Source organism: Plectropomus leopardus, chromosome 5 (genome assembly GCF_026936395.1).
Source record: "Plectropomus leopardus strain MGB_pleo_1.0 chromosome 5, ASM2693639v1, whole genome shotgun sequence".
Taxonomy (NCBI): domain Eukaryota; kingdom Metazoa; phylum Chordata; class Actinopteri; order Perciformes; family Serranidae; genus Plectropomus; species Plectropomus leopardus.
Window position 1 is genome coordinate 854668 of NC_142180.1, and position 23792 is coordinate 878459.

Here is a 23792-nt window from a genome sequence, read left to right on the forward strand (position 1 = left end):
TTCAAGTAATATAAAAGTACAAAGCCAAACAGTTTATCTTCACTGGTCCAGTCCAGTGTCTACAGTATGACTCGTTTATTAAACCCTGTCAATAGAAAATGGGTTATCTCCAAACTGCTCTCTGAGGATAGACTATTTGTGCACTTCTTTATAGCATCAGATGTAAAGGAAGGTGCAAGCACACAGGTAAATGTACAGATCAAAGCTTTTAAAAATTCTACTGCATCAAAAAAATAACAGATAATATGCAATCGACTTTTCCAATCTCAAATGGCGATTCATGGTTAAATCATTGAAAATCTCATTAATAAACAGCGTGAGAGCTCATTTCGAGTTGTGCATGCTCTACAACTGTGATTTGTCTATCTGTGGTTGCATGTTCTGCCTGATTAGGAGCATGCTGCCACATTTTATCACTATGCGAAGATAATTGATGGATAGAATAATTTCTTTTTTTTACGAATACATGTGCATATGTCACTCAACAAGCATGTGCTTGAGAGACAGTTAGGCTCATCTGATTTACATTCATCTCAATGTCTACAAATTACCAACAATCTGTCAGTCCTGATGTCAGCACTGATGGGGGGGTTCAGTGTTTAGCATGGTTGTCCAAACACATGCAGGTTCTACTGGAGACATGCAGTCTCACAATAAGCCTCACCAGTGAAACTCAGGGCAGCCCACATTTCCACTTCCAAGGCAAAAATAAGGTCCAAGCCTTTTTGTGTTTAAACAGAAATGAAGCTAGGCTGGAGCGCAGAGTCAAACAATGCTTGGCAACAGCTTGACAACAGCGTTAGTCCCACCCATGTTGCTAATTGGTTAATCTCTAGTCCCCCTATGGCGCTCATTGATTGTTTTTTATTATCATGGAAAAATGGCCATTTTGTGTCAAGTGAGTGGATTCAAAGGTCTGGAACCAGGCAATGTTTTTTTTCTCTTGATACACGTTGGCATTAGCCTCTGTCATCCACTTGTAAAATTCAGTAATCTGTGTACAAGACCTGGGGAGACTGTCATCATACAGGGGAGACACAAGGATCCAATACATCAAACTTCTTTCTATTGAACACATTTAACAGACATTAGTATTTAAGACTTTGTTTGCAGTGCCAGCTTCCTGTATGTGTGTGTATGAGGATAATTGCACCACAAGTCAAACTGTCAGCTGTGATTGACTTTGGTTTGAATACCAAAAAATAAACAGGTTTGTTTGAGGTTGACTAGTTGCTAAGTTGCACTGATGTTAATGCTGAAAATAACAGGCAGTTATATTTGTGAAACAAAGCTGTGCGCACAGAGTGGTCTTTTAAAATCGAAATAAAATCAGTGGCTGTGTGACATAACATGTGGAACACTGTGTTGGTCAGGTGTGTACCGCAGCCTGCAGCAGTCCTACAACATCAGCTCCCAGGATGTCCTGATGGCCATGGACTACTGTGAGGAATCCCTGCAGGAGATCGACGTCACTTCCTTCCTGCAGACTCTCTGTGGACACATTAGAGTCTTCAGGGAGCATGGTGGAACTCCAGGATGGGGAGGGAATCCTAAACCCTTAAAGAGCCCTCCCACCTTTATCATCGGAGAGGTTGAGGAGGACCGACCTGATGACAGAGCTGCCGTGGCCTCCTCGTCCAGGTAATACACTGTGTGTTTACCATACTAAACATAACTTTATAGTTTCTAATATAGAGCCAGAGGAATGAAGAGTCGATTGTATGAGTATACAGGGTGTAAGGCAACAAACAATAAGATGATAACATACGTAAATCCCTATGTTCAGGTGTTTATCCAAAGCTCACGCAGACCTGGAGCTGGTAAAACAGTCTCTGCTGAGATTAAAGGGTGCTGTGGCTGCAGTGTGCAGACACTACTTTACTGTAGTTGTGTTCAGGTTTTACTTGTCCCACTGAGGTTAGTGAACGTGCACATGTGCACATGACCACTCTTATTCACATTCATACATGCACACAATCAACTACTGACTGATGGAACTTCATTCACAGTCACAGTCAATGAAGGTGACATTATGATAAGTAATGAAAGGAGTTCTTAAAAATGTGCATTTCTGCAACACAGTTGAGTTCCTGATTGAACTGTTATTGAAACATTTAAATATTAAATAAGCACTAATATCACATTTGTGAAACTTTTTTTTGTCTTTTTAAGCCTTAAAATCAAAACAGATAAAGTGTTGGTGATAAAATTCTGCATTATGATTCCATCATTCTGCTGGTTTTTGGCATATTTTGCCAATATTTTGGTGATTTTTTTTTTTGTCTAAATCACAAAAAGATGTCTGTGTAGATTTTGGTAGCATTTGAATGGAGACTTGTGGATATATAGATGTTAATTTATTTAGCATATTCGTAAATATAGTGATGGACTCCTGAATTGACCATAGTTGCAGGATTTTTTCTCAGGACATACTGGTGATTTATGATTTTTTAGCATTTGCAATTTGAAATAAAAATGTATACATGTCGTAAGTCATGCCTACTTTAAGCAATCATTACCAAATTAAATCCATAGTCTGAGTCATGATCCTTGGTTGTGCAAATAGAATTTAATAAGAATCCCTGTAGCTGGGGCGCCCAGTAGTTCAGTTGGTACTGCGGGCACCCTGTGTACAGAAACATGTGCACATGTGCACACAGTATTAAAATTTCCTCAGTGAAGTCCATAGGTGATCCTGCCAGTCTTGAGATGATTGGCTGATGGCTTCAGTCAAGTTCTTGAAAATAGGATTAAGAAAATAAAGAGAAATTTGCATAATTTGTCTTTTTCAGAGCAGAAGAGAATTGGAGCAGAGATGCAGATAAAGGCAGAGATTAGAGGAGAGAAAGAAGTTAACATGGTGAAATTGCTTCAGCTTTAGGACACATCATGGCACTTTTGCTTCCTATCTGAACCCTGTGTTACTACCCAGATGTGCCCTCCGGTACTGAAATTTGGCACAGATTGATTTAACTTGATTGACATGTGTTAGCACCAATGTAATCATGTCAGAACTATTTTTTTGTCTCTGTGCTAGTATGTATGACCGTCTGTCCATCCCATTCTCATGATCGCAATATTTCAAGAGCACCTTGAGGGAATTTCTTTATATTTGGCACAAATGTCCACTTGGACTCAAGGATGACCTCATCAGATTTTGTAGATCAAAGGTCAAGGCCACAGTGACCTTTTGTCTGACTCATTCAAGTGGAAAACATGTTTTTGGCCATAACTCGATAATTTGTACACTTATTATGACACAATTTCACACAAATTTCTAAGAGGATAAAATGATTAATAAAGTAAAAGATTTTGTATCAAAAAGTCAACTTCAACTGGCATAATTATGTTCTGTATAATCACATCTCTGTCCATTACTTCATAGCCATAACTGAGGAACAGAAGGGGCGATGGATACTGAATCGGTGACGCTGATCTTGGGTGCCTTGAAATTGTACAGACCTTCTGTTCTAATGGGTTGTTTTAGAATATTTAGCTTCTTTCCTGCAGTATCCATATAAGACACATTATCTACTGTCATGGCTATATCTGAGTCTGGACAGACATGGGGGTTGATGGTCACTGGTTTGTGGAGGCATAGTGCTGTGAGGTGGTACCTGCTGTCTGTATCATCATGCAGAAGAAAGCATGCATCTACTGCTAGCTCACCTAGCACCACTGAACTAGCTAACATTACAGCTCAGCTGAGGAGGACACCATGGATGTTTACATCTTGCGCTGTTACGAGCACAAGCCTCTCTTGCGTGAGTAGACACATGCTCCCTGCTGTGCTTCAAAAAGGTTGGTGGCACTGCTATAGTGGAGGGTATATGCAGGTATACAGGCTATACCCACCTCCTTTTTCTGGCCATTCACAGGATGCCCATCATCAGCCTAAAAGCCATTGGAATATACAGAGAGTGTACCATCTTCCTCCTCTGTAACGTACCCATCTACATCTCATTAACCAGCACTACACCACAGCAGGTGGTCATAAAAAGAAAAGAGTACCTACAAGAAACTGCCCACAATAAGATCTGTGGATTATGTGTCATTGTGTGTCATTAGGAAACAGTTTGCTGACATGATCCCCTTACCAACTTTACAGGCTGAAAACATGTCAGTTGTGTGTAAACAGCCTGTATTGCTGCCACCATGTGGACAAAACATGAATCAATGCTTTTGGCAGCATTAGTGACTCTGACTTTATGACAGTATGTCTGACAGCTGGTTTCGTTACGACTGTTAACATTATGTATAATGCTCCTAATTCAGTGAGGTGGAAATGGAGGATGCCATTGAAGCTGAATCCAGAGGGAAGTCCTCTGCTCCCACATCTCCACTGATCCTGGAGGAGTCCAAGACAACTACAATCACAGAGTTCCCTCTGACACTTCTTCAAACCCAGCCCAAGTGTGAAATGTATCCAGATCTGCACAACATCATCCAGGTATTGTCTGAATACTTCATGAGTTACATATTTTGAGAGTAAACCTGGTCGTTCCTTTCATTTAGACCCTCCTTTGAGTAATTAGTGACTAAATTACCAATGGTTGTAAACTCTCTATGAGGCACATCAGTTTCATGCTCTGTATTGGAACTATGTTAGAATGCATTGTTCCGAATAAACTCAATTCAGTTCAGCTACATGGTCATATAAACTAATTAGGTGAAACTGATGTCATACTTCAAAAAATTATTCCACAGGATAAATTCATGGGGATTGTGTCTCAGTATTTCAAACCTGTGGCCTCCAATCCACACTACTACTTCTACTGCCCACCCTCATGCAAGAAAGAGGTATGTTCATCAGTTTGTAGTTTGCCATTCTAACTGTTGTTAGTAACTGCTTGTGTTCCGCAGACTGTCTTTACTGTTACATCATATTATCACTCAAGATGAAAATAAATATCAGATTACAGGGGGAAAGGAAATGTCTCTGGATCAATATTGGCTGGAGAAACAATTTTAAAAAATCAGTATTTTTTATTCAATAAAATAAAAATCTACTGTGAGATACTGTATGTAAATGATGGTTGTGTGATGATTTGTGTAGGTCACTAAACATGCATATGCATGTGTCAGCTTTGGCTTGGGTTACGTTAGTGCTGCTGAGGATCAGGCTGGATGAGGCATTGCACTGTGTGTTTATCTCCTCAGGAGGACTCTGAGGCCGACGTGCGAGGGAGGAGGCCGAGTGAGGAGCTGGTGTCAGAAGCTGAGCCAGCTACAGAGGATGGTGAGCTTCGTACAGAGATGATTAGCTTCAAACAGGTGTTTTTAACATAGGCCTTCAGTTATACAGTTTAATTGTGATGATGCAGTCAACGTTAGCTGGAATGTTAAGGCAGTGTTATTCAGAAAAGTGCTTCTCAAAGTAACAACAAATGTAAAAACTGAAAAAGAAATATTATAGGAGTCTCATTTCAGTGACAGAATTTCATGTTTTATGAAGCTTCCATCAGTTGCATTGCACATTATGAAAGAAGTAAGATTACAAAAATCTGATTAACTTGACATAAAGGAAAGTTCATCAGTTAAGTTAGATTAGCAGGATGGCTAATGTAAGTTAGATGAAGTTGAGTTGGGGTTTTCTCTTGACCATGAGGGAAAATGTCTGGATCAAGTGTGAAGGAGAATTCAGAAGGGCTGAGGAAAAGAGAATCTGACTACCCTAAATATGCAATTGCAGATGTAACTACAAACTACAATGCTTTTGAGATAGACCACTCAAAGCACATCTTCATTATACTGAGCTTTAAATCACACAACACAAACAAACAGATTGCGGCTGTGGTAGAGCAGCTGCTCCTGTGTCCAGTTAGGTAAAATGACTGTGTTTTATCAATGGAGTCTGGCTCTAAAGAGAGCCCAGATCAGTTTCACTCTAGGTTTAGATCCTGTTGGAAAGGGCTGTCTGTTTGGGAAGTACTGAGCATCTGGCAGGGTCAATGAGATTTCGATTATACTGCACAAATTGCATAAGAGTTTGTAAGTGGATGTTGTGATTCAGTAACACTGTTGTTAAACACAGTCTCCAACCGATAATAAATCAGTATGTTTGTTGTTTTCATGGAGGCATGCAAGAAGAATTCAAGGTAACAGAGTGAGAAACTGATATACAAATAATCATTTAGGAGGTAAAGTATTCCTTTAAGTGTAGCTGATTAAGGATAAGTGAGGTTAGGTCAAAGTAATCTGGCTAACAATGTAAAGAGAGGTGAAGAGTTGATTTTGTATTTGTGTTGCTGGAGACACTGGGTCATCTTTAAAGAAATATTTCACAGATATAGAGTCTTTACATAAAACTAGGCCATCTATGCAGTAGAAGGATACAAATACTTTTCAAATTGGTGCCACATGACCAGAGAAAACCAAGAAAGGATGCTTTGCCCAGTAGGTAGAAAACTGACAACTACCAGAATGCATCTTACCTTACCAGATGCTGCTGCTGGTTGGTGACATATTGTGGACTCACTGGTCCGTGTGAAACAATGGTGGCCAGTAATCTCATATTACAGTTTAAACTGTAAACTGAAATATGTTAGGAAACATTTGAGGAGAGAAATATGCAACGCTGTAACAGAATTTTGGTTTGTATTTGATCATGACTGCTTAGTTTTACCGTTTGGCCTCAGTTTATTCGGCCTCCGTTTATTCGGCCTCCGTTTTCACTTGTCAGGAAGCAGGATGGCGCCACTTCCTGCTCACAAACTTACAGATTTTTGCTATGGTGAGAGAACGCTAGCACTGGTTAGATGAAGGGAAGTTCAACACAGTTCATCTGCGCATACTACCCACGCTGTTTAGATACAAAACTGGTTGAACATTTTTGAATTTTCCCTTTAACAGCTTAAAGAGCATATCTAATAATATATTATCAGTTAAGTGCTTCACAACTGTTCCTAATTTTCTAAGAATGACTTAGAAACAAGATTTTGAAGAGATGGCATGTTTCAGAAGCCCACCGAAGAGTATTATGGGGTAATTTGCTCAGAGACATCAGCTGTAAAACACGTCTTCATTTTCATATGCTCTCTATCTGTGATAGTGTTGACAATAGTTTATGCACTGCACTACACCTCCCAAAAGCACACATCACACACCACAGTGTAAGATAATACACAGTATGTGCACCTCTTTGTCTGGGAATGACTTTTTGGAAAACCAAAGCATTCTAGATTTCCTTAAGCACAGCCTAAATACAATATCTCATCTAAAATCTTCCCTTTTTTGGTGTGATAACAATGCCTTATGGTCATTTCATTTTTTAACCACATTTGAGAGACTAAATTGTGCTCCTCATCTAGTGATCTGACAGTGAGCAGGGTATTGTTTTGTGTGTAGAAAACGTGTCAGGCTGCTGCATCATGACAGAGAGCGACACAGATTTGGTGGTGGAGTACGAGGAGCACCCAGGCACAAATTCCCATGGAGAGGGTGATGACCAGTCCCTGTCAGACTCGAACACTGTCAACCAGGACCAGGACTCCTTTAGCATTCTGGATGGGGACTCCCTGTTGGATCCTGAGGGGCCACAGCTGGACATGCCGCCGCTGTTTGTTCATGTTACGTGTTCCGTCAATATGAAAAGCTGCCATGGGTCCATGCCCATACAAACACTGCCTACCTGCCTCGGTGAGTAAACCAGGCAGTTCAAATGTTACAGCCTTCATCATATCCTCAAAACAACAGTTTTCTCAGTTTGTCTTTCTATCCTCCCCCAGTAAAATATCTGTTATACTTAAACGTATGCTTTAGTTGCAGTGTTAACTTTTGTTTTGTGATTGTAGGTGAGATTATTTCGTGCCTGGAGAATACTGAGGCCTTACGCTCCGTGGATTTGAATGAGCTCTCAGTCACATTAGATATTTTTGTCCTGACACTACCTCTTGAGATTGAAGTCATGGCTGATTTCCATCACAACAGGTGAGTAAAAGTGTGAGCAAAAAGACACTACTCAGCAGGTTTGCAAGAGAGGAGAATTCCACAAGGCTTTTGGATATGACGTTTGCTTTCAGTTTTTTAATCTTCTGATTCGCATCTTCTTCCTGATCACAGCTTTAAGGTACTGTGTGGAGTTTTCTTGTAAACAAACAAATGTACATGCACCAAAATGCATTGTGTTTATCGCAGAGACCTAACAAAACATGTAGAATTCATTTCCTTTCTCATAAAACTTTGGTAATGATGATTTTCTTTTTCTTTTTTTTTTTTTTAATTGGAACCTTCTTGTATTTGTGTTTAAAATGGCTGTCAGCCTTGTCTATCCTTGCATCTGTCAGCACAATGCTACATTCCTTGGTGTGTTACATCCTTCAACTGTCAGTTAGTGGAATAGTGTGAGATACACAGGGTTCCCACAGCTTTATCAGGGGTCTTTGAAATGTCATGGAAAAATTTGGAAATTTTGTTCATAAAAATATGTGGGAATCCTGGATAGAGTTAAAATAGTTAATGGAGAATTCCATTTACAGAGAATTGGTATTTATTTGGATAACTGACAAATCGTTTCAGCAAATTTTTAATCAAAATGGCAACAATATATTGACTTTATAAAAGGTAGAAGAAATACAGGTGAGCAACATGAATTTTCATTTAGCTTTGTACTTCTACATCCAGAACCTAAATGTCTTCTGGTGACCATAATTTGATTCAATGCTGCAAGTGTGAATGATGAGAGCATGGTGTGACTGGTCAGATCCCCTCTATGTGTGCAGGTACGCCTCAGAGAGCAGTGTGTCCCTGAATCGTTCACCAGGACAGCCCTCGTCCTATCGCTCTGATGAGGAGCTGATGGCAGTGTTGGACAATCTCAGGGGAGCTGGTGTTGATGGGTGAGTTTGTCCAACAGGACCATACTGAGCTGGACTCTCTGATTGACTCTGATTCTGTCAGTCAGCAGAGGAATTTGTTTTTCTGACGTGATGTGATTTGTCTTTCATCAGGGTCTCTGGGGATCCCTTATCCAAACTTCCAGTTCTTCACAAGTTAGCAATTCTGGCCACAATTGACAAGGTGAGTCTTATTTTCTAAGTGTAAGCTGTCACAACAGCAACACAACAATACCAAACAAAATACATCTAGAAAAGAGTAACTCTACCAAGGTATGCAGTTACACCAAGCCAGTCAGTATGCTGTCACATACATTTCAATTAGACTGAATTTCCATTTTTCCAAAGATGTATTTATTGAACAATTCTTTAAACAGCCTCAGCAGTTTAGAAAATGGAGTATGAAATTACAAAAGGGGAAACTGAAAGCCTTTTAGCTTAAAGACTCTAGCAGATCCCAGCAAGCCTACATTCCCACCTATACACAAGAACTAATGAAACCGTCAGGTCATCGCGAACCTTACAGAGCATACACACGCTCCACACAGGGCACATTCTGTCACATTTAGTTTTTTATATGAACAGTTTGATTGTTAGTTTTGTCTTTTAGAGGTAACACACATTCAACAAGGAAAAATCCAAAAGGCAATTTGGATCTAACAGGTTATATACGCTCTACACAGAATCTTATAAATGGTAAATGGACTGTACTTGTATAGCGCTTTTCTAGTCTTTGTGAACATTCAAAGCACTTTCACACTACATGTCACATTCACCCATTCACACACACATTCACACACTGTTGGCCGAGGCTATTGTTTATGGTGCCACCTGCTACTCAGAAACCATTCGCACGCACTCACACACCGATGACGCAGCATCGGGAGCAATTTGGGATTCAGTGTCTTGCCCAAGGACACTTTGGCTTGTTGCCTGGAGGAGCTGGGGATCGAACCGCTGACCTTCCGATTAGAGGACAACTGTCTCTACCTTTGTATATACCTAAATCTCAGGGAGGTCGGAGCTCAGGGCCGACCCCCAAATTGTGTTCCACTGAGAAGCAGTCAAAGGTGTGTTTAGGTCAGTGTGCCCAAGCCAGCTGGACACAATCACATGCATCAGGGGCAGCCCTAGACATAGGTTCTTAGAAATTTGAGACCACATCTTTTGCCAGAGTTGCCTTCCTCAGAAGCTGATCCTTCTCATGAGGCAGGTTCAGCTCACTCTGCACACTTCTTAAAAATAGAGAAAAGTTGAGACTATTTTAAAAAATGAGATGACACCCTTTTACATTATCCTTATACATATCCTGATATAACAGGCAGGTTGTTATGGTGAATAAACCCTTTGGTTTGTTTGCTGGCGTTAGTCTGAACTTTCTATGCTAAACCTTACTCTGGGAGGATTTTATAGATTATCAAGTCACCAATCATCATGTTTTTGGATCTAATTGTCAAAGAGGGACATTGTAAATGCATCTGTGGAATGGACATTGCAGCTTGTAGGAACTGTTGGCAAGCTTCAGTCTTTACACCTTATCGCTATTCAAACGATTATGTTTGTTCTGCTCTGAAAACTGTAAGGGACATAGTTTTGCTACTGCATACACACACAACAGTGATAAGCTTTTGTTGGTTTCTCTCTTTGTGTGTTTCAGATCCGCTGGCTGCTGGAGGATGAGATTGTGTCCGCTCTGCGTCACTCTCGGGTCATCAGCTCGGCCACACTGCAGAAAGTAGCAGAGCATGTTTTGCGTTCCAGCGGTCGACAGCACTGTCACTGTGAAGATGTCCCACTTCAGTTTGTTTTCAGGCCAGAGCAGTCTCTGGAAAAATTCAAAGAGGCATGGACACACACACACACACACACACACACACACACACACACACACACACACTCACACTCACACTCACACACACACACACACACACACACACACACACATAACTCCAGGAATGTTCTCATTACAAAGAGAGTTACAGATTTAACTATGGGTCTATAAATTCTGGATGACTGCTGTAACATCCGCACCTCTGGTTCTGCTTCATTCCTCCTGAGAACAGAATCAAATAGTGTCCCTGGCTGAACTCTGTCAACAAGATCATAAGTATTCTGAACTCATCCAGCCCCAGTTTAAGACTGAAAAAGCAGACAAGATCACTGTCACCACAGCATGGGGGGCGGTCATGTTAACTGTGCAGAAGTGGACAAGGTACATCAGTTAAATGACACATCAGTGGGGGAACCTGATCCTCATCCTCTGTGAGATATTAGGATTACAACCAAGTTTAAAAGACCATAAACCATGTAAATAATGAATGTAACTACTGTGACATTACCCATTGGTTTATGGACTCCTGCTTTAAAGCCCTGAGTTTGGCATTTTGGCCTCTGCCATCTCGTTTTTTTGAGCCAAGAGTGACCATGTTTGGATGAAAGGGTGGAGCTGTGGAAGAGTGCGGAGAGGATCGGACTCTGGTTACTCCTCAGCCTGTGAGTGAGTCAAAGAAGCCATGCCCTCAACCCTTAGTAATCTCAGCCAGCACAGTCTATTGCTCTGAAGTTTTGTGGACTTGTATTCCTTAGCTTTTTTAAAAATAATTTTGTAAATCTACTAAATCTTGCAATTTGCAGAACATGTCTTACCAAGTTGCCCATTGCCTTTATCCCATGTTTTCCAAGAAATCAAATTAATGCAGGGTTTAAAGGTTTAAATACTCATGAAAGGTGTCTGAAGGGAAGGGAAGTGATGTTGGTCCATGTTTCAAAGGGTTAAGTATTTTTAATTATTTGTAACTTCAAGCCTTAATCATATGTAAAAAGGTGAGTTATATAAAAAGTCTCCCCCCAAACAGTTGTCATGAATGTTGAAATTAGCTAAAGAGACCAAAACAGTTTTTTGTTCCAGGCTGTAAACACGAGCATGTTAACCTCTCTGGGGATAGACTCACTGTTGGAGCTAAACTCAAGTGGACATTAGAGGACCTGCAGGTTTTGGCTTCATGTTGGTTTAGATAATGCACGCCCCTCCCAGCCAGCACACCTATGTCCTGTCTCAGAGCCCAAACAGGTGACAGCACAGCTAGGCATGGTTGTTGTTAGGTTCTTCTGTCTTCTGACATCTGTGTTTGTGCTCCTGTCCACTGTCCTCCTGTCCTCTGTGCACTGTCCTCCTGTCCTCCTGCCCACTGTCCGCTATGCTCCTGTCCACTGTCCTCTGTGCTCCTGTCTGCTGTGCTTCTGTCCTCCTGTCCTCTTTGTTTTGTGCTCCTGTCCACTGTCCTCTTGTCCTCTGTGCTCTGTCCTCCTGCTCACTGTCAGCTATGCTCCTGTCCACTGTCCTCTGTGTTTTGTCCTCCTGTCCTCCGTCCTCCTGTCCTCTGTGCTCCTGTCCACTGTCCTCCTCTCCTCTGAGCTTTGTCCTCCTGCCCACTGTCCGCTATGCTCCTGTCCACTGTCCTCTGTGTTTTGTCCTCTTGTCCTCTGTCCTCCTGTCCTCTGTGTTCCTGTCCGCTGTCCTCTGTGCTCTGTCCTCCTGTCCGCTGTGCACTGTCCTCCTGTCCTCTGTGCTCTGTCCTCTTGCCCACTGTCCGCTATGCTCCTGTCCACTGTCCTCTGTGCTCCTGTCTGCTGTGCTTCTGTCCTCTGTCCTCCTGTCCTCTGTGTTTTGTGCTCCTGTCCTCCATCTTCCTTTCCTCTGTGCTCCTGTCCGCTGTCCTCTGTGCTCTGTCCTTCTGTCCTGCGTTTTGTGTTCCTGTCCACTGTCCTCTGTGCCGCTGTGCTCCTGTCATGTGTCTGCTGTGCCCCTGTCCTCTGTCCTCTGTGCTCCTGTCCTCTGCGCTTTGTCCTCCTGTCCTCTGTCCTCCTGTCCGCCTTTCCTTTGTCCTCTGGCCTCTGTGCTCCGTCCTCTGTCCTCTGTGCTCCTGTACTCTGTGCTCCTGTCCTCTGTGCTGCGTCCTCTGTGCTCCTGTACTCTGTGCTCCTGTCCTCTGTGCTCCGTCCTCTGTCCTCTGTGCTCCTGTCCTCTGTGCTCCGTCCTCTGTCCTCTGTGCTCCTGTACTCTGTGCTCCTGTCCTCTGTGCTCCGTCCTCTTTCCTCTGTGCTCCTGTCCTCTGTGCTCCGTCCTCTGTCCTCTGTGCTCCTGTACTCTGTGCTCCGTCCTCTGTCCTCTGTGCTCCTGTACTCTGTGCTCCTGTACTCTGTGCTCCTGTACTCTGTGCTCCGTCCTCTTTCCTCTGTGCTCCTGTCCTCTGTGCTCCGTCCTCTGTCCTCTGTGCTCCTGTACTCTGTGTGACTGTCTACAGGTTCTGCTGGTTGGTTTATCTCAGCCAGCAGCTGACTTTACCAGACATTAAAGAAACTTGTGAAACTAAGCCAAACATTTTGATGACACACAGATGCCTTTCATTTTTGTGATTTATTTAAAGAACATTACAACTCATCAGCTAGAATTCTAATTGCATATTTGTGGTGTTCAGATGTTGACATGTGGTCAGTGAATGGAGATTTTAACCTGCATATTTACACCTCTCATCCTGAATACCAATATACTAGTGAGAATGCAGTGAGTTGTGTGTTCATGGTGCAGTAAGAGAATTCTCTGAACGTGTGTGTAGTGGAGCACACATCTTTTATCAGTGTTTGGGATCATACTCAGGATATCTGATTGGATGTTGTGTGATCCTGCAGGAGTTCCGCAGAATCTCTTTCTCTGGCTACGTGTTGAATGGAGAGCAGGACAGCTTCTACTACATGTCCCTAAGCAGACTGCACCCTCATAGGATCCACGCCACCAAGAGGCTGTCTGAGAGCACCGCAAACCCCCCACAACACCCAGCCTTCTGCAGTACTGGAGCACAGGTGGAGGAGGTGATGCTGGAGAGTGAAGCAGAGACTCAGGCATGGTCATATCCAACATCTCTCACTCATGTGCATTAATAACAAAACAGTTGATGTCTGCATATTGTGTTTTTTTATTTAGATTGAGGTATGCAGTGATAGTCAGTTCTAGCTCCTTGGATCAAATATTTATTCATATCAACAAACTGGAGCTTGATAAAGCTATGACATTAGTCCAGAGTTGATCTCAGATCGCTGATCAGTGGAGGTGGTTTGTCAAACATCTTTACCTGATTACAACTTACTGATATGCTTTCTTCTACTTCTCTATATTTTCAACACATGAAACAGGTTTTATTTGCATTTTCAATATTGCAGTGTTCCACCAAACTTGCTTCATGTGAGCGTCACTTGGTAAGATCAATTCTGCTCTTTATTGTGTTAACAGGTCACTAATCAGAACAAATTTCATACTACATTAGCAACCCATACATGAGCAGGCCAGAGCCTTGTAGTACCAACACATTACACACACATTTTCAAGTGGCAATCATTTGTGATCAGCAAAACTGCCACCATCTGTGAATTTAAAAAAATTTAAAAGGAGGCGGCACATGCAGGTGCAGCAGCCAGTAGCTTTACTAAAAAGTCTGCTTTGTCCAGTCTAAATGACAACCATATTTACTGCTCTTCAGAGTCTTCACACATCACCACCCAGGTTAAAAATGCACAGAAAAGGCTCTATGGACCAGCCTCTTTCCCCAGGCTGTGAGACTCCTCCTTCAATGCCAAAAAGATGTAGTAGGATTTAGGATCAACTTTAATTTCATATCTTCTTAAACCACGTTTAAGAAAAATTACAATAAATCTACCTTGTAACTTGTAGGGGTGGGCGATATGGCAAAAAAATCATACCACGATTTTTTTAAGGCAATTCTTTTTCATTTTGGATTTAAAACTATTGTCCATGTTACTGAACAGTACAACCAAGACTCGATGGTTTGTTATGATTGGTTTGTCTCTGTATCTACAGGGAAGACATAAAACGGACTAGCAAATAATGTGCTTCAGTTTAGAAAAGACGAATAGGTTAAAACCTAGTGTATGGCTGGACCGTGTACGGTGGTTCCCAACCTTTTTTCTTCAGGGACTTATTTACCATCACTGAGTACACTGCCAGAAGCAAAAAGCTATTGTTAGTCTATACACAAACTACATCGCGGTCGCACAACTTAAACGGCACTGTGGCTCAGAGGTAGAGTGGGTTGTCCTCTAATCGGAAGGTCAGCGGTTCGATTCCCAGCTCTTCAGGCAACATGTCGAGGCAAGATACTGAACCCCAAATTGCCCCGATGCTGTGTCATCGGAGTCTGAGTGTGTGTGAATGATTTCTGAGTAACAGGTGGCACCTTGTACGGTAGCCTCGGCCACCAATGTGTGAATGTGTGTGTGAATGGGTGAATGTGACATGTAGTGTGAAAGTGCTTTGAGTGGTCAATAAGACTAGAAAAGCACTATACAAGTATAGTCACTTTACCATTTACCATTTAAAGCTGTAAAGGCAGACAAGTGGGTGTAATGAGTTTCTGTGTCCAGTGTGATGACGTCTAACGTCCCCGACAAACACTGTAGACCCATTGAGCCACTTGTTATCACCTGCCTTTTTTAAGATGAGTAAAATCTTAAAAGTTCAAAAATCGGGTTTAAGCTGACGTATTTTATGTTGCAGAATAAAACTTATCAATATCTTTATCCTTTGTTAACCACAGACCTTATTTAAGGCATTTTACCGAAAACCCATAAAAAAAACCATATACTTTAAGATGAGGGAACTGGAAGTGCTAAAAGACTAATGGACTTCTACAGTCAGTTCTTCACTGCATCACATGATTTTTTGGTATCATGAGAGCGTGAGACCGATGGTGAAAGCGTGTGTCATACGCCAGGAGCGTGAGAGTTGGCAACCTTGAAATGTCAAAATGCAGAACAATACACTTATAAAGTTAAACACAGTCACACAGTGGAGGGGAGCTTTTTTCTCTGGAGCAGTACCCGCTGATCATTAATACATCCTCCCTCCACTCGCATTCAGGGATGAATGCCCCCATGTGACCAGTGGAGGCTGTGCTGCCCGCGGTCACTCTCAGAGCCAAACCGCATTCTGCGGTCCACCCAAAAAGTTTGGATGCTTTGCGTGTATGAGCATAGAACTACAACAGATAGAATATCCACCGAAGTCAAGTAAATTTTATTTATAAAGCCCATTATCACAAAACACGGTTTGCCTCAGAGGGCTTTACAGCATATGACATCCCTCTGCCTTTAGATCCTCACATCACCTGCAATGGGGGGAAAAAAAGGAAGAAACCTCAGGAAGAGCGGCAGAGGATGATGAGGGATCCCTCCTCTAGGACGGACAGACGTGCATGAGATGTCGTAAATAACAATTAAATTAAAATTATGACAAAAAGGAAAGAGAAGAGAGAGGGGTGAGGATGCACAGCAATAATGGAAACAGACGCATGTTATATTACAATAACGATAGGTGTAAAATTACCAAATGCACTCTATGATAATATCGTGGGTGTTGATAAGAGTCCCATGCGTAAGCATGACACAACGATCTCTCCGTGATGGTGTATCATGGACACATTCTAATTCTTCACAATTTAATGTCGTCATATCGCACACCCTAGTGCAAGCTGTGATGATGCTGTTAATGGAACACTAAATCATGGAATGGGCTCATCAAACTGCCAGCTCCTGAGCCGACTCATACACCCTCGATGTCTGTCTGCTTCTCTACACACCCTCTTGTCATTCAGTGTGGTGATGACAATGTGGTCTAACAGAAGTTGTGTAACACTGAATAACAATATATTTTGCAGGCTATCACCAGGCTATGACTTTGAACAAGAAAGTTAATCATAATTATTCAAGTTAAAGATACATTTCACTGAATGACTACAGATTTTTGACCTGGGTAACCACATTGTGAAAAGGTCAAACTATCAAATATTTAGGAGAGATGAACTAAACTTCCTGCTCCACCAAAGGGGTCTTTGTGGTCCTCTCAGTGATGTCACATGACTATCACTTTTTAATTTGATTTCAAAAAGGTTTATTGACTTTGGTACACTGAATGACTTCTAAAGCAGTTATATTTGGGACAAAAGTCCCCTGGTTCTCTTTCAAACGTTTGCTCAGTATTTCACTATGGGGAACGCCCCTCGTTTTTCCAGAAGTCCAATGCCATTACGCCAGCTCCATTGGCTAGCAGTCGTGAGGACTGTATCAAGAGAAGGAACATCCTCTCCCTAATAAAGGGGGATAATGCAGCATCACAAGGTAATTCAAAAACCTCTTGTCGTTTTTCATTCAGAAAGCCATCTCTATGGACAGGACTGCATACGGGATTATTCGCTTAACTGTCCACAGATTGAGCTAACAACTCGATCGACGGGCGCTAATATTTCTGTGTCGCGTTACAAATGGACTCCCGATTTCTTTGCCAGAGAAATCTGTGGTTTCAGGGAGTGAATACTCTGCTGCCCCCATACAGCTAACTGTAGCTGTTGCCAAACCGTAACAAAAGCACCTTAGCACAGCTAACCACCTCACTAGCTTTAACTAAGCCTGCTCTCACGTTAGTAATATTGATTGACTAGCCTTCACACTGGTGGCTTGCTTGCTAACTCTGGCGGCTTGCTTGCTAACTCTGGCATCAGCTCACCAACCATGGCTCTATCGAAGCCCAGTATAGCGGCTGATAGCACACTAGCTACACAGTCAATTACGCCCATGCTTGTGGTAGAACCCCCACCACGGGACTGCACGTGCAGGGCTAAGATATCAGCTATGGATACTCACCAGATATGCGTAGCCTGTCTCTGTGTACAGCACGCTCAAGCAGTGCTGGCTTTACCCGGCTTGTGTGAGCACTGCTGCGGCTTCACTATCAAGAGCCTCCGCCGCTGGCTGTCACGCAAGGCATGCCCGGGAGCAGCTGTTAGCATCAGCCGCAGCCCTGATGGAGCATGACAGCTCAGGTACAAGCTCGGGCGAAACTCCCCTGCTTGAGGGATCTGACAATTGCTCACCAGCTGGTCATTTCAGCTCACTGTAATGGAATGATAGCAAGTCTGATAACCCAGACATCTCACCCGACATTTTCCTCTCCGAGGGAGAAGACGATGATGATTCATCCCTCATGCCTGCCCAGGTAGCGCAGCCAGCAGTGGCAGCCACTGGGGTGGCCGGCAGGGTTCCATCCCTGCTAACAAGTATGCATGTTGTGCATGAAGTATGCAGTTGGGTAGCTGACAAGCTTGGAGCCTATAAGTTGGTTGCCACATTGGTTAGAACTCTGAATGTCTCCTCTGTACTCCTGGCACATCAGGCTGAGCTGCAGAAGCAGATGCATGCTTTACCAGTAGGTGAGTTGTGGGAGGAAATTTGTGTCATTACTGACCACTGTCTCAACCTCACGAAGTGTGCTGTCCAATCAGCTGGCAGGGCTATGTTCACCATGATTGCCCAGGAACTGGCTCGATTGTTCAGCCTCTCAGATCTGTCTGACAAGGAAAAGCGTGACATTCTGGTCGAGGGTGTGGACCCGAATGACCTGTTTGGCACCACTTTTGTGTGGTTGCAATCATATGAGGAGAAGGAAAAGGGAGAGGCCCTGCAAATTTGCCTTCCAAGGAAGGCTCAGGCCACACCTACCCCTTGCTGTGCTTTCACTCCAGCTGTGGCTCAGCAGGCCAGTGACACAGTCTTTGTGGTTCCTAGGCATCCAGCACCTCAACCATCAGCCCAAAACCAACCCAGGCCTGCAAACACTGGGCCCTGGCTGAGGGAATATTTCCCTGCGGTGGTGGCCCAGGGGGAACCCCCAGCCCCAACCTCCACCCAGTGTGCAAGTAGGAAGAAGCGGGCCTAGCAGCTTGCTGATGTCAGCTTCCCTCCCTCAGCTCCATTCTTGTGCCTGTTTCATAGTGTGCCCTCCAGTGGTAGCTCTTCACATGCCCCCTGCAGGTCTCACAAGCACACTCGTCCGAAATCCATAAAGCTGTCCCCGGTGCAGCCAGGCATGTTGCCAAGGGCACTGATGGATACAAAAGAATGTATATTGTTGGAAAACAATGCGAGAGTGAAACCCTTGGTGTCACCACCAGAAAACCCACTTTCTGGGGCAGCAGGCCTAATCAGCCCTTTACCAGTGCAGGCCTCCCACACTGAGCCCCCTGTGGTGTACCACACCGCTCTCCAACAGGAGGGCACCAGCACACCTCTGCTGGCAGGATCTACTGTGTCAGCATCTCTTTCTACAAAGAAGGAGAGCTGGCGAATGTGTGGTGCATCACCTTGGGTGCTTGGGACAATAGACAGAGGATACAGGCTCCAGTTTGCCATTGGCCCTTCCAGATCTAGAGTTTTTACCCATGCTCAGGGGAATTCAGCACAGATACTCCAAGAAGAGATATCATCGCTGTTGATGAAAGGGGTGATATGGGTTGTGCTTCCGGAGCACAACCAATGTGGCTTTTACTCAAGGTACTTCCTTGTGCTGGAAAAGGGAGGAAAGGAAATCCTAGACCTTCGGACCCTGAACACCTCAGGTCATAAAAGTTCAGAATGCTGACACATGCTACTCTGCTCCGCTTTCTGCACCATGGTGACTGGTTCACTTCAGTTGACCTAAGGGAAGCATATTTTCACATATCAATATATGCTCCTCACAATAAGTTCCTGAGATGTGCTTTCCAGGGCACAATCTACGAGTATATGGTTCTGCTGTTCAGGCTTTTCTTAAGCCCTTGGGTGTTTGTGAAATGCACAGAGGCTGCTATTGCACCCCTTTGGAAGCAGGGCATATGCATAGCTGTGTATATCGATGACTGAAAACGCAGGGTTACTTGTGATTCCCAAAATTTCCAAAAGTAGGTTAGGAACCAGAGCCTTCAGCTACCACGCTCCTCTCCTATGGAACCATCTTCCATTTTCGGTCAGGGAGGCAGACACCGTTTCAACTTTTAAGGGTAGACTTAAGACCTTCCTCTTTGATAAAGCTTATAATTAGGGCTGGCTCAGGTTGCCTGGTCCAGCCCATAGTTAGGCTGACATAGGTTTAACCTGCCGGGGGACTTCCTCTGATACGCTGAGCTCCTTTCCTCCTCTCAATGCTGCCATCAGAAATCATGCATGTCTGTTTACTGCATTGCCATGTGCAAGCTTAACTTAGCTCTGTGATAGCCATGTGGTACTCTCACCACCTGGGGCTCGCGATTACAGAGCCTGGGTCTGTTGAACTGCACTACGCTAATCCTGTTGCCTCTTGGGAGCGTTCCTGCTCCCTTGTTTCCTAGTTTCCCTGGATCCTGGCCGTAACCTTGACTGTGCCTGACCGTGGTGATAGCTGTGCTGATGCTGCGACCCTGCCTTTGGTTGTGCTCGTGCTGTGGCTGTACTGATTCTGTGCCCCCTGCTCGCCCTGATCGTGGTCTGGTCCTGGTTGCGCCGATGCTGTGATCTTGGCTTTGGACAACTCCCTTTCACATATGCATGAGACTGTTATCATCTCTATCAACATCATCATAGAGAGCAATTACTAATTTCACACCTACCATTATTGTAATTTGACATGCATCTGTTTCTATTGTTCTGTGTCCCCCCCCCTCTCTTTCTCTTTCCTTTTTTGCCATGATTGTATTTCACTTGCTATTTACGACATCTATTGCTCGTCTGTCCGTCCTGGAAGAGGGATCCCTCACTATCCTCTACCGCTCTTCCTGAGGTTTCTTCCTCTTTTTTTTCCCCGTTACAGGGGTTCTTTTTGGGGAGTTTTTCCTTGGGTGATGTGAGGGTCTAAGGGCAGAGGGATGTCGTACACTGTAAAGCCCTCTGAGGCAAACCTTGTTTTGTGATAATGGGCTATATAAATAAAACTGACTTGACTTGACTTGACTTGACTGGCTTCTGGCCACAGAGTCCCACCAGGGTGCTCTCGTGTGCCATGGTGGGACTCTGGTGGGACAACACCTGGAGAGCTTAGTGTTCAGAGAGAATCAAGAAAAGAGTGTGTTGACTACTATTCAAAGAATCTCTTTCATTGGTCTGACCCTGGACTCCATATCTTTCAGAGAACACCTGTCAGTGGAAAGGGTGGTGGCATATACAGCATGCCTGGCCCTCTTTCGCAGGGGAAAGTTGCTGCCTTTTAAAACAAGCCTTCGGCTGCTAGGACTTATGGCACTGTAGTGGCTGTTTCCCTAGGTCATTTATACATGAGGGTTTTTCAACGCTCAAAGCTCTCGATTTACCAGTCGATCTTCGTTCCTACCCTAACCTATGGTCACGAGCTTTGGGTAGTAACCGAAAGAACTAGATCGCGGGTACAAGCGGCCGAAATGAGTTTCCTCCGTAGGGTGGCTGGGCTCTCCCTTAGAGATAGGGTGAGAAGCTCGGTCATCCGGGAGGAGCTCGGAGTAGAGCCGCTGCTCCTCCGCATTGAGAAGAGCCAGATGAGGTGGCTCGGGCATCTAATTAGGACGCCTCCAGGACGCCTCCCTGGTGAGGTGTTCAGGGCACGTCCCACCGGTAGGAGGCCCCGGGGAAGACCCAGGACACGCTGGAGAGACTACGTCTCTCAGCTGGCCTGGGAACGCCTCGGGGTCCCCCGGGAAGAGCTGGATGAAGTGGCCGGGGAGAGGGAAGTCTGGGTTTCCCTGCTTAGGCTGCTGCCCCCGCGACCCGACCCCGGATAAGCGGAAGAAAATGGATGGATGGATGGATGGATGATGGTTTTTCAACGCTGGGTTGTATTCGTTGGCCTGGACCGCTCACATCACGGGCATCGCTATGTGAGGGTTTCAGTGGAGTGTGTGACAGCACTTCAGTGAAAACGCCCTGGATTTTTGACACTGGGGATTTCTATGGGGTCCTTCGTGACCAAGAAGGTAGTCATGACAGACGCATCACTGCAGGGATGGGGAGCCACCCATGACACCACGATTGTAAACCGTGTGTGGGCTCCTACCCTTCGATTCAACCACATAAACTCCCTAGAACTGTTTCTCTGGCACTAAGGCACTTTCTTCCCTTCATAAAGGGTCATCATGTTCTGTACAGTCAGACAACTCCTTCACTGAGAGCAACTCATGTCCCAGGAATACGAAACTGTGGGGCAGATTTACTCTCCAGAGGCAATCCTCTGTATGGAGAATGGAAACTTCATCCAGAGGTGAGCAGTCAGATCTGGGCATGCTACGGTTGCCCCAGTCTAGATCTGTATGCGGAGAAAATGCTCAGTGCCCCATGTTCTTTTCCTTGAGAGACCAGGAGGCACTGATGGGGGTGGGTGCACTAGCACATAAGTGGCCGAGGGTTCTGCTCTATGCATTTCCCCCTCTGACCCTGATTCCACCGAAGCCAGCCAGGGTTCGAGGTAAGGGCTTATCGCCCATTCTGGTAGCGCCTAATTGGACAGGGATTATCCAACTCCTTTACAACCAGCCATGGCCTCTCCCTGTGCATAGAGACCTGCTGATGCAGCCACACGGGGAGATATTTCATCCTCACCTGGAATGGCTAGCTCTCTGGGCTTGGCCTGTGAGAGGTGAAAGCTGGATGCAGTTGGACTTCCACAGAATGTCATAACTGCCATTCAGAGTGCTAGGGCCTCTTCTGCCTGGTCAGCTGTTTTGAATGAGCTGTTTCACCCCACTTTGAGCCTTTAGATCAGGTAGATCTGAAAGTGATCTCCTCAGGACTGCTCTTTTGTTGACAAAACCTCACACTGGTATGCCTAACGCAAAACAGTGGCTGTCTTGTTGGATAGTAGGGGCCATTTCTTTGGCCTACAGCAGCCAGGGGCCTCAGGCCCAGGCTGGTCTACACACTCACTCCACTAGGTAGATGGAATCATCCTTAGGACGCATATATGCTGGATGCCCATTCGGGCGTTACCTTGTACCTTTGCACAGTTCCACGCATTGGAGGTCACTGCGTTCCCTTTCATGCATACTGTGCTAAGTGTGGGCTCCTTTGGGGGTCACTGTTGTCAGCCTGTGGTTTGGCAGTCAGTCTTCAAGATAGGCTTGTCTGGCAATACAGGATCGGTATAGCCCCATAGTGAGATACCGAGGGAATGTGTGAAAGACAACTATAGGTTACTTTAGGTAACCTCGGGCCTACAACCAAATCACAGCCGTGATGATAAACGAGCGCATCATCACTCCCTCTAGTGTAATATTGCTTAAATATCATTATGTTAAATTGATTTGATGTGGACACAAAAATTGCCATATCTCTTCTTTGACTCATGATTATTCTGTGTAGGAACAAGATGACAGTTAAAGCCATGGCATCAGTTATTGCATTTATGCCATTTACCATCTCTGCTCACTTGCACTCAAGTTTAATGTTGCATTTATTCAAAATGTAATAGTTTTTGTTTACATGTGTCTGAACTCTGTCCACTTGCAGATTGACGACAAGAAGTCCATCAGTGTTGCTGCTGACCCTCCCAGTGACACAGCTACAGAGGCCAGTGAGCATGTCAGCAGCTTGAAGCCTGAGGCAGAGGACACTGTCTCTCAGAGCTCAGTTAGCATGGCGGGGGGCAGAGGTCAGCCCAGTAACCCCCAGCTCCACACTGAACGCTGCACAGAGCCCACCTCACCTCCGAAGATGCCGTCCAGTGTCAGCCTGGCCGAGTCCATGCAGTCAGCCTCTCACGGTGAGTCCAGCAGACACACATCCCTACGTCTAAGACTCATGCAGTTTTTGTTGACATTTTTGTGGGTAGTGATAGAGGGAGCGGGGGTGAAGGCTCTGTGGGGATGTAATCCACCAGAGCTCATCTCTTGTTTTGTGGTTTGTTACTATCATACCACCAACACTGAAGTGTCAGATGGTCCTTCCTCAGGCTGTGGCAAACTCAGGCCGAGTCGAGTCCAGAGCGTGGTCTCCAGCCAGGGCAGTCTGGACTCAGACATGCAGGGTGAGTGCCACACAGACATGAACCACCAGCATGATCCATGATGGTGAGGTTTGAAGAAAAAGGTGGATGTGACAAGTCTGAAATCCCTCTGCTCAGCTCTCACCAGATTCTTAGAT

General features: G+C 44.5%; 1 protein-coding gene across 7 annotated transcripts in view; it reads left to right on the forward strand.

Moving 5' to 3' along the window:
- szt2 (SZT2 subunit of KICSTOR complex) overlaps positions 1 to 23792 on the forward strand; it is a 191834-nt gene that overhangs the window by 64215 nt on the left and 103827 nt on the right. For all 7 annotated transcript variants that reach the window (XM_088077346.1, XM_088077350.1, XM_088077348.1 and 4 more), the window contains 12 exons: positions 1374 to 1641; positions 4276 to 4450; positions 4708 to 4800; positions 5161 to 5239; positions 7348 to 7638; positions 7794 to 7929; positions 8721 to 8837; positions 8949 to 9018; positions 10492 to 10677; positions 13524 to 13733; positions 23160 to 23412; positions 23602 to 23676. In XM_088077346.1, the coding sequence (XP_087933472.1) occupies positions 1374 to 1641; positions 4276 to 4450; positions 4708 to 4800; positions 5161 to 5239; positions 7348 to 7638; positions 7794 to 7929; positions 8721 to 8837; positions 8949 to 9018; positions 10492 to 10677; positions 13524 to 13733; positions 23160 to 23412; positions 23602 to 23676 (1953 nt within the window). The remainder of the gene's footprint in view (positions 1 to 1373; positions 1642 to 4275; positions 4451 to 4707; positions 4801 to 5160; positions 5240 to 7347; positions 7639 to 7793; positions 7930 to 8720; positions 8838 to 8948; positions 9019 to 10491; positions 10678 to 13523; positions 13734 to 23159; positions 23413 to 23601; positions 23677 to 23792) is intronic.